The sequence below is a fragment of the Dermacentor andersoni genome, chromosome 9 (assembly GCF_023375885.2).
Source record: "Dermacentor andersoni chromosome 9, qqDerAnde1_hic_scaffold, whole genome shotgun sequence".
Lineage (NCBI taxonomy): Eukaryota > Metazoa > Arthropoda > Arachnida > Ixodida > Ixodidae > Dermacentor > Dermacentor andersoni.
Genome location: NC_092822.1, coordinates 22,173,490 through 22,190,259, shown reverse-complemented (window position 1 = coordinate 22,190,259; position 16,770 = coordinate 22,173,490). Strand labels below are relative to the sequence as shown.

The 16,770-nt window shown below is 48.9% G+C and overlaps 1 protein-coding gene across 3 annotated transcripts in view; it reads left to right on the top strand.

Moving 5' to 3' along the window:
* mon2 (Mon2 homolog, regulator of endosome-to-Golgi trafficking) overlaps positions 1–16,770 on the top strand; it is a 215,939-nt gene that overhangs the window by 157,363 nt on the left and 41,806 nt on the right. For all 3 annotated transcript variants that reach the window (XM_055068629.2, XM_050175005.3, XM_055068630.2), the window contains 2 exons: positions 7,493–7,610; positions 10,621–10,687. In XM_055068629.2, the coding sequence (XP_054924604.1) occupies positions 7,493–7,610; positions 10,621–10,687 (185 nt within the window). The remainder of the gene's footprint in view (positions 1–7,492; positions 7,611–10,620; positions 10,688–16,770) is intronic.

Here is a 16,770-nt window from a genome sequence, read left to right as displayed (position 1 = left end):
CGATCGAGTGTTCTGTGGGACCCATATTACGTGTCCTTTTTAAGTTGGGATGACATAGACGCCCTCATGCTTCGGGAATGAGAGCGACCGCGCAGGATATACGTGTCCTCAAGATCCACTCAACGTCGAAGCTATACCGCAGGGGACGTTTCGCCGGCAATTTCGCTTCCAGAAAGCGGATTTCCCACTTCTTTCCAATTTTTTGCAACGGACGCCCACCATGACGTCCATCCGAATGGGTTCAAGGCGAAAACCTCCCTCACGAGGTTCATATCGTCGTCGTTGGTAAAACGCACACGCATTGTGACCACAGCACCGACCACACTACTGTGTTCTGCCGCGGAAAACATGACATGCATCGGCTTCACATGCGGCTTTACACCAAGCGAACGAGCGAAATACACTTGGGCGCCATCTCGAGGCGGATACAGCAAACATGAGCAAACATTAGCAAACCCTCTAGTTAAGCCTACTACCCGGCTAATCGAGGACGTATATCGCAAACAACGCCCATTTGTCACCTGTGCGCCGCTGCCGAAGCATCATCACACAAATCTAAGGCGAACACGAGCATTAGTGGGGAAGGATAGAGCCTAGCAGTGCAGGCAGACGACTCGATAGATCCGAAGCGGGCTGCTCTCACTTCGACTGGCGCCGCCATCTTGCCGTACGTAAGGCTCCCCTTGCGTGCGTTAGCGTTCAACGCTAAATCCTGAAAATAGCGTACGTACGTAAGAGCTCCAGCAGCGTTTACGTATAGCGCATGCGCAGTGTGGTGCACGCAACGCTAACGCTAACTCTTTGCGTTTGCTGCTTTACGCTATACTAAAACTGTCTATTCGCTCACCGTAAAGGATGCGTTCTTCGCCCTGTGTGGCGCTTCTCGTCTGTGTGCCACAGCGCAAGCAATCCGACGCGGGCAAAATAGCTGCCGTGCGGTGGGAGCGCGCAGCAGTGGGGAGTTTTAGCGTGACCTCCGGTATTCCGGTAAACGCAAGCGGACTGGGCGTTTTACCGGATGAGTGGAGGCGCTCAACTCTTAGCGACTTTCGTCGGTGTCGGTTATTCGCTCACCGTAAAGGTACATTAAGTTACCCTTCTACAGTATAAAAAAAAATGACTCAATTCTAGAGGTTTACGTGCCAAAACCGCTATACGATAATGAGGCGCACCGTACTGGGGGCAACCCGAGCTTCTGTAAGTTAACGAGCACCTAAATCTGTATACGTCATGTAAGTTTGTAAGTACAGCGTGCGTTATTGGACTTCGAAACCCCATCGAAGTGTGGCCGCCGCGGTCGGGGGTCGAACCCGTAACCTAGAACTGAGCAGCACACAACATGAAAATAAAAAAAGGGGCCACTCCTACCACGAGAAGAGGCCTGGTAAGCGAGAAAAGTCGTATAAACTATTGACAGGTGGCGACGCCACTTCGAAGTTCTCGCACCGGCGTGCCGTGACGTCATGCCGTCGATTCGGGCCTTGTTAGTTGTATTTCTTTTTATCGGTAGATATTGACTGCATTGTATTCTGAAGGAGCTAAAGACTGGGCTTTGCGAGTTTGAATACATTTTACTGAGACGCTGGCCCAAATGCGAAAAATAAGTAAGCAAATAAATAAATAACCTGAAATCTGTGATGTACGTCACACTAACGCACCGGCGCTGCGGTTTCGAAGGGCAGCTCAGTAAAATGGATTTTTCTCTTTCGACAGTTGACCATATGTTACCGCGAAATGAAAGGAAGTGGAATTATGAATGAATACTTTATCATAAAGTCTGAGCTGACCTAGTGTCTCTCTTTAGGGCAAATTCGACTGCAGAAACACAGTAACCCACTCCGCGAGAGCGGTCGTCACGCGTCACGATTTCCAGCGCTGACAACGCGCGAGATAGCCAGCCGACTGTTCTCTCTCGGTGGAGGTACTACATGGCGCGCCGGAGCATTGCAACCCGATTTCGGCCGGGGGCGCCCAAGATAGGAAGCGGGAAGGAGCGAGAAGGAAAAAAAAAAATGTCGGTGGGAGGAGACACTTCGGCGATGACTGCGCTCGACGCAAGACGCGGGGTCGGCCGGGCCGGGCTGTAGGCGACGGGCCGTCGCGTGATGTCTGCGCGCGGAGAAGGGGGAATCCCTGGTTGGCTCACCCTTGCGCAAGGACCTGTTGTTGACCGGCGGGCAACGATCACGCTGCTGTCCCGGCGTTGCGTAACGAAGCGGAGGCGGGTGGAAGTGGAGTCTCCGCATGGTGTAGACTCTCCGCGTGGCAAGGTGATGGTGCCGAACAGTCGGGCGTCTTCGTTTCGAAATGGGTGTGGTAGTTTACCTGTATACTATACCTGGAACTGTATCAAGGTCAAGATTGGGCACAGTCGGCTGATGTCTCGAGAAAGAAAAGAAACACACACACTTGTGAAGTTGCGTCCTTGTCTGTCCTCTTCCTTCCTCGTTGTATTCCTCTCTTTCTTCCTTCCTTTCTTTCTTAAGTGAACTGCAAGGTTTGACATCTTTCTGTGACAATGAAGGGAAAATTGTGGTGTCAAAGCGCGCAAACAAGAAAGCTCTCCTAAAAGAAAGAAGTCCCACATTCTCATTAGCGTTTGTCTGCAGAAAAAAAGAAAACACGCATTTGCAACAGCAATATCAGAAAAAGAAGTGCACCACATGGTATTAAGTTTGGCTTATTTTCTTGCCGATTTTCTCTTCTGCGTTTGGGCACATGTGAAACCGTCACACATGTACGCTACGCTTATTCAGTATCTGTCCCAAGACACAGGAAATCGGCGTAAGTAAGCATCGGTCGGTATGATGTGTCGATTCATTTTACTCGGGTCTAAGGTTTATGAATGCGAGTCATTCTTGTCGAATGCTGACCGGTTTTATTTTTATTCACCACCACCACCATTCTAAAGTTTTAAAACGCGTCTTTTAGCTGCACGAGTTAGCTATATTAGTAAGATCTTGATGAGGGCTAGTTGGCTCATACTAACTGAGGTTAAACAGCGCGAAAAAGACGAGGGCACAAGGATTTGCAGATGTTTGTACGACTGATGTGCGCATGCCTATGCTGAAAAAGGTATAAATGTCCGGTGAATTTCAAGTAAACTTCCAGTTGGCTATATTGGTCGGGGAAAGTTAACTGCATGGTAAATTCCTGCTACGGAATTTCACATCGTCAGAAACGATGACGCATTGCGGCCTTAGCACGTTGCACGTGATTGGAGCTTCTGAGAAAACACTGCAGCTCCTGACAGGCGCGTCATGCAACACCAGGCAAGGTTAATTGCCTTTTGAGATGCAGTTAAACCTCGATTTAGCGAAGTATAGATGCGTGCAATTCAATGAATATTTTGTTAGATCGAGGACTTCGTTATGTCGGAAACACCGAAAGATTCGTTCGCGAAACGTATCGTTTGTCCAAGAGGGAGAGAGAGAGATATTTTATGACTAAGGAATTGCGGTCTAAACCTGTATTAATTAAGAACACAAGTTTCAACTCGTCTGGAACAGAGCAGCTGCGCCACCTGCTAGAACCAACGCTGAGCTTGCAATACTGTCACTCTAGAACGCGTAATTCCGTAAAGAAAAAGTTGGCCGCCTCAAACTGCCATGATAATGCGCCTGATGTAGCAGCACCTTAATAAATGTTGAGTTATTCCGAACTCAACAGGCTTCCTCTGTGGCGAGTTTTCTTTTACCCATATATTCCCCAAAACTTCGTTAAATCGGGCGAGGCGTTTAGTTCGTTGTTAAATCGGGCGAGGCGTTTAGTTCGTTGCTTCGAGGTTTTGAATGCATCAGACCCTATGAATATGTGTCAGGGAATCGGCAGCACTTGGTTGAATTTCGTGAAGTCGGATTTCGTTGAGTCGAGGTTTGACTGTACGCAGCAGAAGAAAGAAGGCTCTCTGGCGTGTTAGCTAAGCAGGCGTGGCTCTTGTGGGTGCCGCAAGCCAGACGCCACCTAGCTGGTTTCGTCGTTTCTCGATTTCGATTTGCCCGCCAGGCCCCGTCAAGTGGTTTACACCGGCAGACGCGATCGGTTCTGCGGGGGAGGATGCCAGTCCCTGCGGTGCGGTACACCAGAGCGAAGCTCGCTTCACCGCAGCGCACGCGAGCTCCGCCGGTTTGCCAGACAACGTGCTGGTGGCTGTCGCTATCTGCCGCTGCGCGAGGTCACCGCTGGCCACGCATTTCCGTGTTCGCTTGAGCTTTGAACACTACCGTGTGTTGTCGCAGCCAAACGAAAGCAGAGAAGGAACGATTTCGGTGCGTTCAAGGATTGCGTGGGTTTGACGTTTGAAAAAGCGGCAATTGCATGTTAGAAGTGCAAAACTGCATAGTTCGAGCTTATCCGTAAACTACTTAGCTTTTACAGATTATCGGGATACCGCACCCGCGGACGGCAGTAGCCGGGCTGGTGGCGACATCTTGTGACGATTCGTCCAACTACAAGGCGTTCTAAGTTTTCTTTTTGTCACGTGACTGTTCTCGCCGAAGGAAAATCATAAAAGAACTGTCTATTAACGATCACGTTGCTGCGGAAGCTTTACACCGGCAATTATCAGTACAACGTGGTAGGTCACTGCAGCATCGGCTTTGCGTGCTCTCTGGTTCAACTCTTCGTCACCAGGTGTCGCCACCAGCGCTGTTGCTGCCATTCGCGTCATCGGTAAACCGCCGTTCCGCAAACGGTAATTACACAAGATAACTGTAGTATCTTTCCGCTGCTGAGCGCGAGGTCGCTGGTTCGATTCCTAGCGGCGGCGGCCGCCGCATTGCTACGAGTTCAGGACGCGAAAATGCGTATGCACCGTGTCTGGGTTGCTTTAGAGATGCCCGAGTGGTCCAAAACGTGCGAGTTTGCGCTTGCTTCGCGCGTGGCTGCAGAGTATCGCCGTGCAAGCACTGGAGCGCTGCGCGCCACGTTGCAAAGGTCACGTGTCTGCAGCCACGTATACCGCGTATGATGAATAATAACTCTGAAACACTTGTTTGGTATGAATGTCAGCGAATGAGCGGACTCCACACGTATCCTTCGCAATTCGCCGTCGACAAGTTATAAATGACAGAAGCGTTGTGTCAACACATGTGTCAGAGGCTAGCCGCGTCGGCTGTCCGCGGCTGTCGGCAATACATCTTGATCGGTCTCAAAAGCACAGTGTGTGTGTGTGTGTGTGTGTGTGTGTGTGTGTGTGTGTGTGTGTGTGTGTGTGTGTGTTTTCTTGGGCACCTTGGCAGACAGCAAGAATGTGAGCACCGCGACGCATGTATAGTGGTCGCAACGCAAGTCTTCGCCGTGGCTCTTTTGATGATAGTGGTTTGCTATAAAATGCCGATGAGTAAATCTGTCGTGGTGAGAATGATCGATCAGTTTTCCAAGCTCCCCCACCTGTGTCCGAAGTTTTGACGACGCGGCGTGAGCGCACGGGTTTGGTTCAAACGTTTACGATTTGATAGGGCGCGAAGTAACGGGAATTAAAACCAAGAATAAAGAGCGTCACTCACAACTAAGTAGTTAGTTAACTACTTCGTTTCGAGCGGCGCCACTTTCCTGCCCTTGTCTTACTTCACTTTGTCTCGCGTCCTGTTACAATGTATCCGCTTTTTGTTCACCTTTTTTAAGTTTCATTAGAAATTTCTACGTTAATTCAGCTCACAAAATTTTCAGGTTAAGTTCTTAAAATGTATCACGTAGCGCACACATTCAGGGGGTATGAGGGGGAGGGGCTGCCTTCGTTTCGTTGTTAACTGTTTCTTTCTTTCTTATTTTTTTTTTCTTTATTTCCGGACGCCCGTGCGTTCAGCTACTGTGTACGCGCGGTGTCATTGCAGGCTTCCTGCAAGGGCACAGAGTTCCGCGTCTCTCTTTCTTTTTTTTTCTCTCTCCTTCTTCGAAATGCATGCCTATCGCGAGTGCAAGCGGATATGTGACGAACGTTATGTCACGGGTGTGCCACTTATCGTGTGCCACTTAGAGAGGAGCGGCTAACTAGATCGTTACTTCCGATGGCGGAAGTGGGACGTTGAAGAGGCACGGCACACCGGATGCATCAGAGGCGGCGGCGGTGAGGCAATCACCCGTCGTAATTCTTTCGTTTCTTTATATATATATATATATATATTTCTCCCTACATATCGAAATGCTGCTGGAGTATAGCGATGCTACTACGTTTTCCCTTTTTTTTTAATGGACGCTACAAAGTCTGGGTGAATGGGCTTGTCCGACCGAAATCGCCAGTTCGTCGTTGCAGGACGTTTACACGAGAGCCCCGACACAGGCGGGTCGAGTCGTCTTGACGGGTAGAGACTTACTTGCCTGTCGTGTTCGTGTAAACCCTAGCCGGTCGGCGAGCGTGACATCGGGCTGGGCAAGCTCGACTACGCGGTGAAGGTCAACCCCAGCCCGAGAGACTGTGAAGCGGTCAACTTAATGCGGACGGGTCGGGTTGAGCGTTCGCAGCCAGCCGCTGTTATAACCGGACGCGCCGCGTTATCTCTCGTCTCGACGCAGGATGTCGCAACAACCTCGACCCGTCGGCTACGGGTTGATGTAAGCGCTGTTTGAGTCGGGCTGTCGTAGCCCGACTTCTGGCTCGGACCGGGCTTTTTTTGTCGGCTTCGTGTGAACGCTGGCAGATTCGTGGAAACTATAGTGGGTCGGATCGAGAGGGAGTGTTGGGCCCGCGTTTGAGTCGTTCCCGACCCGCTTGGCGGTGTGCATCTACCCGCGTTCGGGTCTCTCATCTGGCTTCTTACGTCGAGTCCACGCTAACGAAGTTTGCGCGTAGCGTCCGAAATCGCATGGGTGCGCTGGCGTTTCGATCTTCTTTCGACGCGCTTAGAGAAAACGTTGCAGAACTCGGCTATTGCTAAGTTGATGGCTTATACGATGTGCAAATGTCGACAGAGAACTGGAGCCAAACCGTTAATAGGGGGCTGCTGGCGAAGGGTACCGCGGTGCAGTTCGATCCAACTTTACTGATCGAAATCAAAAGGGATGCCAAGAAGTCGTGCCAAAAATAGTTTTAAAATGTTTAATTTTTTTTTTCTGGTGCTTAACACGCAGTTGTCCCAAATACTCCCTGAACAGTAAACAAAGACAGAGAGACAGCATGTCCTTGTCCTCTTGTGTTCAAAATGTTCAACCCTAACAACCGTAAGTTATCTTAAGCTTGGTGTTCTTAAGCTTCATGTAGTTATGTGCACACGTACTTGTGTGACGATTAAACGGAAACGATTTACGCACCACGTGCATAATACGACCCAATAAGAAACTTCGTTATTCATTTGGATGGATCTCGGTTGTCTGGCACCACTGCTTGCAAGCCGAGCCATATACAGGGGCTCTATGTTAAGCGCAGATTAAAGCTCGCAACTTTAGACGGATGCAGGGGGAACTTAAGCGTAGTGCGTAGTGCACGTCTCGACGGTTTCGGTACGGACCGTCCCAACTGACGTGGTATTTCTTTTTTTCGTCTTCTCTGGTGCAGACGTTGCACGTGCCCTTGTCCATGAAGTACAACTGCCCGAGCCAGTCTACGTGGAAGCTGGCCGTGACGTCACTGCTCACCGTGCTGCGCGTTGGTCTGCCCATAGCGCACAACAACGGTCAGTATATGTCCACCTCTAATGTTTTTACCGTTGTGTTGCTATAGTACGACGGCTTTCACAGCGCGCGCAGTCAGTCTCCGAAGAAACAATAAAGATCAACACAAATTCAGTTTATAGACAACGAAAGTACTCCTTCGAAATTCTACTTCCTTCAATGTCTCGGTAAAATGTTAAGTACTGGAGGTGAAAATGAAGGCTAAACTTCAAACTTTCTTTTTTCGAATCTCGCGCTGGAACTCAATCCTGCGCCGGCGCGTCAGTGTGACGTCATGGATTTCAAAGGTATTGTCGCTCATTTCGGCTGTTGAGGCAGTGTTAAAAGTTCTGAAAACGTGCTTTGTCTTTTGCTCTTTTCGAATACGATGTACTGTATTTTTTCCCCGTAAAACATCGACTATAGGCCCGAACAGACGTCATGAAAATTGGTGACGTCACGGCGAGTTGGTTCGAGAACGTCGAGGTGGCGTTGCCACCTGTCTTTGTGTGCTTTTTTAGCTTACCATGTCTCGCCTCACGTTAACAGTTTTTTTTTTTCGATATCGTAGAAACGTAATTTACTAATATAGCTTCTTTTTGTATCCCCGTAAAGGAGTACTGGCATGATCATTCTCAGCTGTTAATTGCTTACTGTAAACCAAGGTCCTCGACCTCGAAGGCCTATAGAAGAAATACCGGTGAAGCTCAGAGCGCCCTAAACAATTTACCATAATGGCTTTCCTATACGTACTAGTTTATGTTTCGTTTCCCAGTATACGCGTGTCTGTCGGCAGGTCATCACGCAGAAGCTATACACACACTCCCGCGGGAGCAGCACATCGCGGCGATGTTTCTGCACTCGCTTCTGCAGCCCACTCCGTCGTCTGCTATGCTTGTTGCTTCGGACCGTGCAACGAGGAAGGAGAGAAAAGAAATGCTTTTTGGAAACCCGAATGGTGGCGACCCGCCTTTTTTTTTTTTTTCTGTTTAGCGTATTCGTGGGCAACCTAAGCTGCTTGACTCGATGTTGTCTTTCTTGAATATTATAGTCGAACGCCGCTATCTGTATAACGAAGGGTTAATTCTCTCCCAGTTCTATTGTGAGTGGTGCGGTGCGCGACCTTCACAACGAAGTGACCTGTATAACGAATGATTTCGGAGACCACGAGCACCTCGTTATAAGGGCGTTCCACTGCTAAACCAACAACAGTCAGGATGACCGCCTGTGAAGAACAGAGAAAGCATTCGTAGGGAGGCCTGCCTATAGAAGTGATGCGCGTGATTGGGAGAACAGATAAGGATGACAGAAAGTGAGGAACAAGAGAGAGAGAGAGAGGAGAGGGGGTACAATGGCGTTGCACCGTTCTGCACCACTAATCTGTCGTACGATGTGTAAAACTGTGGGAGCAGATAACGCAGTTGCGTGGGGCTAAACGTGTATGAGCGAGATAGAGCTCCTCTTCCTGCGTATTGAATTTGCACCGCCTTGCACCTCTAGTCAGTTGCAGAAACTGTTGGGCTGAAATATAGATAACGGAGATAACGCGGATGAGTCTAAAAGCATGTGCGTTAATTTGTGTATGAGAGAAAGTGAGAGAGATTTTCGTCGTCATCGCGTTAACTTTGTCTCATTTTGCACCGCTAATCTTGTCTAGAAGTAAGAGGGATAACATTAAAACTTCTTTTTGAGTTGGTGCATACTTGACATAAAAGAATTATAACAGCGCGAACACATGCATCCACAAAGTAACTAGGACGAGACACAATCGCTGTTAACTGAATTTTATTGACGGAAGACGGACACCTTATATAAGGGGAAAGGCAGAAGTGAAGGGGGAAGGGAGGGATACAAACGGGGAAAATGACATTGCGCATCGATGAACGAGCGCTTGTGCCTCGTGCTTCTTACTTTTTAGATGCATGCGTTCGCGCTGTTACAATTTTTATGTCAAGAGGGATAACTTCGGTTGAGATTTAAAAGTGAGAAAAGAGAAAAAAAAGTTAGGTTTACAGCGGTAAATGGGTTCAATTCTGCGAGTTAAGTATAGATTATTGGAAGTACGTCAAGCGCAGGTCCTATAAGCAAGGCAGCTCCGGTATACCCGACGAGTGGTTGCTCGCTCGCTGTGCCGTATTGCTTTTGTGATCCAGGTCTCGGGTTCGACTACCGGCCGGGCGGCTCAGCCGCATTCAGACGGCGGGGCGGAATGCAAGACGCGTTTAAAAAAAGGAAAGGTGGAAAAGCACCGAGTGGTCGAAAATCGCTTGGAGCGTTCCCACATCGGCATCTAGATCTTCATTCATAATGCCGCTGCGGGATATAAAATTGAGATCTAGCGTTTGCAAACAAAGCCTAAGTTCCAGCCATTGGTATGCGGGCCGCCGAATTTAACTGGTAAGCTATAGGAATGCGATACATAGTTGCAATGGCCTTCTGATGTGCCCGACACCCTCTATAGCTGCTGTCATTTGCGCACCAGGGTTGAACCGTGGACCGCGGAGAAAAAGGGCCCATTATATATATAACACTGCGAGCCGCACTCGACGTCGTCGCAATTTGGGTTTGTTAACGTGTCATTAAATCAATCAATCAATCAGTTTCTTCTTAACATTACATCGTATGTTAACTACAGCATATAAAATATACAGACCATGGTCCCAAAGTACAAGACTGCCACGGGACTATCGTTCCCGCTGCCATTGCTAAGACGATGTTCGTAGCGCAAGTACTTGAGAAATAATACGCAAGAGAGAGAGAGAGAGAGAGAGAGAGAGTGCGCTATACGCTGCTTTGAATGTCACCAGGGAAGGTCGTGCTTATCTCTTATAATATATATATATGTGCGTGTGTGTGTGTGTGTGTGTGTATGTGTGTGTATGTGTGTGTGTGTGTGTGTATGTGTGTGTATGTGTGTGTGTGTGTGTGTTGGGAGTCTGTATTGATCGAGCCGCTGACGGCGTTCCTGCGCAACGCCCGTTCTTTTCCACATATCTCACCGCGTGTTCTCCCTGTATTGTACGCGATGCGCAGAGGCCCACTTCAAGGACCTGTGGTCGGACCTGGCGGCGACGCTCGAGGAGTTCCTCTTCTCGTCCAGGTGAGTGTGACGCGACGCCTCTTTATTTCGCCACTTCTCCAAACGACAGCAGCAGGTCCGCGATGAAGTGGCCGCGGTGCGAGAGAGCGAGGCCAAGCAAATGAGTGCGACGCGCGCGCACGTAGTAGTACTATAGTGAACATATAGCGGTTTCCAGCAAGTACGGGCGCGAGCACAACAAGTAGAAACGGACGGGACAACGGTGGGTTGTCACCAGCGTTGTCCCGTCCATTTCTACTTCTTGTGCTCGCGTCCGTACTTCCTGGAAACCGTTATATCTTCACCATGCACCAACTGGCCCAGCCAACTACTCTACTATAGTACTATAGTGTACCAGATTAGGGCTGCTCTAGTCAATGCCTCCTTTATGCCTGCCGCGTCGCTAGTTATGCCATTGGAGGGGAGGTCCCTGTAGTTCAGGGTAGTCGCGGAGAGATGGCGCTCGCTGCCGACCCTACTTAAAACCCCTTAAACTTCGCAGAGTAGCGACTCTCTTCCTCCGCCTTCACTCCTCGTTTCTCCTCGCTTTCACGCTTCCTCCTCGACCGTGGCGCCGCCTACACCGCTCGAGCGTAGCAGCGTCGCCAATATGGGCTCCTCGCCACTCCGTAGACGCTTCTCGAGCGAAAATGGCGCTGAAGCACGTCGCGAGGGCCCACGTGATGCTATTAGGCCAATAGCGACGCGGCGCCGGCCTCGGCCAGAGCGCGCGAAGAGGAGGCGGCATTCTTCAAATCGCGGCGCTACTTTTCGAAGTATAAGGGGCTTTAACCCTACTTCCTCTTGCGGAGGAAGTGAAGATTACTAGGCTGGCGAGCGCTCGACCAATGGCTTGACGAGAGACCGCGAGTCCTGCATCCGGGATCGCAACAGACGCCGCTAAAGATCTCGGAGGCAAAGAAACGTGATTCAAGTTTGGAGCAGCCGCCGCAACTAGCGCTCGCAGTCGACTCTGGTGGAGAGGAGGAAATAGGAGAGGGGCCGGAACCAAATTCTCAGCTCACGCGACAGGCATCTTCTAAACGAGGCATTGCTGTAGTGCACTGTAGTAGTACCCCTGGCCGGCTATCCATCGACAGCTCCGGGTGTAAAGAGGCTTGGGCATCGCAAGCGGATCTCTTTTATCGGCCGTGTATCTGGACGTGCTCCTGGGCCCATTTTCTCGCTTTCAGGGAAAGGAGGCGGGGAATAAGAACGCCTTGTTTCCTCTCTGGGTACACTTTTACCTGTTTATCTGTTATTTAACCCTTTCATAGTCTGAATGTTCCTGTAAAACATCGCAACGTACCTTGTCAGATATTGCTTGTAAATATATACCTGTCAGAAAGTGTTGTAAAGTGTTATGTGTTAAAGTAAACATTTGGTGATGAACGAAAAGCGTAAACCGGGTAAAGAGCAAGGAGGGTGGGTTTTTTTTTTTTTTTTTTTTTTTTTTAGTCACAGCCATATGCGATGCCAACAGATAGTGCAGCGAAGGAATGCATAGGGGAAGTTATTTCCAGTTTTAGTTGAAGTGTAAAAAATGATAAGGCCAAAGGAAGCAAAAGTAGATGAGGAAGAAAAAACTTGCCGCCGGTGGGAGCCGTGTCCACAAACTCCGCTTTACACTCGCGTTGCACTACCATTGTGTTACGTCATCTCAGACATTACGTGTAAAGTCTTACGGTTCCTGTAGTAATCATGCGATCCCTATCGTAGTCACATGAATCGTGCAATTATTCCTGCAACGCGATTCGCGATTTCTGTAGGAATCCAAGCATGACTTATGACATGATTCCTGATCGTGCGAATCTGAACGTTAACATGATTCCGCTACCAATCGTTACACTGTACAAGACACGTCCTGTATGTAGAAAAAAAAAAAGCGAGAACCAACCTCTGAAACCAGAGTGTCAGTAACGCTAGTTATATTGTTTACGCAAACTTAGGGTAGTAGGTTCTCCGTGAAATTTAGGGGAAAAAGAAAGTCCACATGTATGCAGGACGCTGAAATTAGGCGCCCGAGCTGCGTCTTTATAGTCTTCCACTTAATTCGTGTAACATATGTCTTGGGCATGGCACAAAAACAATCTTTGAATAATTCGCACTCCATTCTTGACGCTTGTGCAACTGCAATTTAGAATTTTGAAGCTCCGTAAGCTCGCCGCAACATACTGAATTTGGGAGAGAATTAAGGCCCTCGAATATTATGAAAAACTGCTTTGGGACTTGGTTTTATTCTTATCTTCGTTTTTTTTTTTTTCTTATTAAGATGAACAGAACGCGCGGGAAGCTTGCGTAACAAAATTCGAACAAGAACGAATAAAAATCACTGCGAACCTTGTGCAAGGAGTGTGGTTACGAAGAAGTGCAGCTAAATATACAAAGAATATTCATATATAAGTGCGCAGACAAATAATGTCAATATAACAAGCTAGTGTTAATGCGACAAGGAGTTCCATTCAATAATAGTTCTCATAAATGAATCAGTACACATTAGTGTCCCTACGCCCAATTACTGGGGTAATTGCAATGGGTTGTGCGTTGGTCTCGAGTATGTGGAGACGTTAAATGGGTTCGCTGCGATGTTGAGCCTTGTAAGCAGCCTGGAAACTGTTCCACTAATGTATCACGAGTGTCAAGGGGAAAAAATTCTGTGGCCTTCCTCATTGTGAAGAAGGATGACCAGCGAAGCTGTGTACGTGGGCCCCTTAATGGCGAACTGCACCTCCGCCGCGGTTCGGCCCGGCATTACACTATCTTCGGGTTCAGTCCACGTATGGGGGGTATTTTGCTTACCACAACGACACGGAAATTTCCTTGGACGGTAAAGTTTCGCTGTAAAATTTCATGAACCATCATTATCCCCACACCCAGACATAGGAACAGCGGTCTTAGTATATCAGAGCTGGAGCGTGCAAGAGCAGGAACGTGGCAGAGCCGGACCGATCGAACCAGAGCTGGAACGTTCCACAGCGGCAGCCTATCGGAGCTGCAATGTACCGCAGCTGGAAGGGGACAGAGCTGGAATGCACCTGATCTAGAACGTTCCACAGCGTTAACCTATCAGAGCTGCAACGTACCGCAGCTGGAACGTGCCAGAGCTGGAACTAACCAGAGCTAGAACGAACCAGAGCTAGAACGAACCAGAGCTAGAATGTTCCACAGTGGCAACCTCCTACAGCGGCAACCTATCTGAGCTGGAACGTTCCATAGCTGGAGCGTACTAGAACTGGAAAGCACCTTAGCTAGAAAGTGTAACGGCTGCAACGAACGAGAGATGCAACGTCACCCAGCTGCAACGTATATCACAGCCGAAAAGTACCAGATCATGGTATGTACGATTCGGTGCAAAGATTGAACTTTTGCGACAGATTGCATACACGTTGTTCTGTGACAGGTGACGTGAAAACTTTTCCGCTTTCAAATTCGCATTGTCTTCGAACTGCGCATGCAATGACGTAAAAAAAGGAATTCTTTGAAGAGCGAATGCCATGTCGCTGGTAAAGACGCTGCGCATGTTTTCTTCTTTCGCTCGCTGTTCCGACATTGACGCACACCTCTGAATACCGCAACGTCTTAAACATTCGCATTACTTTCGTAACCACAGTGCGTTGACACCTCGCCCGTCTTACACTTCGAAAAAGACAATCCAGAGTCTGCGACGGTCTTAGTCTGATTATCATAACGCCGCTCTGATTGTCGGTTTAGTGACGTAGGACTTGGCACCCTGCGCGCAGAGGCCTGTTCGTTTGACGCAATCATTTCTCTCAAATTTCTGTTCGCTCCTCAGTTAGCTAATCTTAAGACGCTGGTTCCGTGCGAACGCTTTAGATCACTCTTGGCAAATCGACAGACGTAAATCGCGAGACATGTTTACGCAGGGTTATACTCCTGATATTGACGTGCATGTTCCGAGCCGCCGGTGCAAGTGAACTTTGAAGAGCTCGTTCTCGAAAACATCCCGGAACTGCAATCGCGGTGACGGGGCTGTTATCGAGGAGCCGAGCGGATCGTCGACTTGCCATATGACTTAGTGGAATGTTGAGTTTACGAATATGTCTATATCATAATGTCGCGGGGCAAAGCGCAAGCCTGTAGGCGCCACGATATTTTGAACCCCGTTCCAGACCTTTTAATGTTTTTTTTTTCTCCTTTATTTTGCGCACGCGTTGGCATCGCGCTTTTCGCTTGCCTAATGTCAACTATGAGCACTGAACAGCCGCGACCACCTTAACGGGTTGAAGATCGTTGAAATTTCTGCTTTCTCTCTTAGCGTGGCATAAATCATAATTGCTAGATAAAGCTGTGGCGCTCAGCCCGCCAACCAGGGGGATGGTTATGGAGTCCCAAAGACGCAAAATTGAAAGACTGTAGTGGCGAAGCTGCACCTAATTTCTCGCGCAAGGTCTCCGCGATGTCATGGATATTGGCAGCGCCCATGCACGACTCACTCGCTTCTCGATGGAGGAGGATTACATTATACATTCTATAGAGGAGCCGAGTAATAAATCCAGCAAGTTTCCGAGAACTTATCTTGCGCGCATAACCGAACACGAAGAGATAATTTGCAATCAGTGACGTCACATCAAGGTACTGGCGTTCGTATGTTTATGTGCGAAATTCAAAAAGAATATAAATTTTCGCTTTGTGGTTCTTCGCTAATAGTCAACTCCGTTCTGCCAAACTAATAAACATAAGCGTTCTGAAAAAAAGTTACTTTAACTGCATAAAATAATAAAGTATTCGATATGTTGCAATGTCTCTGTAGTACTTATTCTGTATCTCGATATCGTCCATGAGACGCGGTCATGGTTTTGTTCTAAGCTTCGCATTGTGCGAGTCTTGATTAACTAATCAATTAGTGTGGGCCCTGCGTGCCCCGGTGGTTGACGCCCGTGTGACGGGTGACCCATTGTTTTGTCCGTCAGGCGCTACCGCGATTATCGCATCTTGCGGTTATCGGTCGCCCGCGGTGACGTAACCTGTCCCTCAACGTCGCGTGCCCGGAATGTTCGCAGCTTCCTGTCCCGCGGGCGCGACACGTGGACTCGTGTGTCGCGTCCTTATCGACGTGCGCAAAAGCCGGCATGTAACGGTGTCCTTCCATTTGCACCGGCATACAATGACACCGCTGCAGAATGCGACCGCGCGGAGCTCGAGTGACGTCTTTTGAGTTAAACGAAAGATGCACTTCGATTACAAAATGCCGGGCCGCGGCTTGCGTACTGAACAAGAGAGTGGTGTGGATTGTCCGCAAACAGATTAGCGCTCGCGGCAAAACCGGTTTACTGGAAAGGTTTACGGCGGCAACAACGCTAGTATAGCGACATGTCTTGACGCAGAAGTTAACCGGAGAGTACACGAAACTAGAGACCTTTAGCGTGTCTGCTATTCCGGCAAAATGGGGTGGTTTGGGCGGATTAACGGATGGTTGGGGGTGTAAACGTGAGCGGCCAGATTGGTGGCGCCAGCTGGTGGCGCAAAGCTCAATCACACAAACACAGCGCTAATTACTATATTCTGCGTAGATGCTGGTGTAAGTTTTCGACAGTGGCGTAATCGTGTTCACAATTACGCCGCTGCCAAAAATTCGCACTAGCAGCGAAGCAGGATATAGTGAGTTACTGCAATTTTCGCCCTGTGTTTGTCTGGTTGAACTCTACGCTACCAGGCGGCTGCACCGCTCTGGCCGAAAACGGATACGCTAAATGTCTCTAATACTGCATTTACCTACCGTACCCTACTCAGCTACTCGTTCAAAGCATTGGTAGCGACAAAATGGTTAATGTGCACTCCTTTAACGATTTTTCTTCAGCGAGAACGCTCCCTCAACACACCCACAAAAGAAAAAAAGCTTCAAACGCGTTGTAGTTGGACAAATCGTCACAAGATTGTGCTGCCACCGTTGCCACTGGCGTCAACGGATCGGGTAAACGTGAATACATTTGCGGAAAGGCTTGGACTCTTCCCTTCTTGTTCCGGGGACCATGCTTCGTGCATGTAAAGGATGTATCCTCCGCGCAGCATAATCCCGCCCACTTTTATATCCCATCTTACAAGTCGTTTGCGGTGCTGCCGAAAGTACGAGGCGTGCGCAGGCC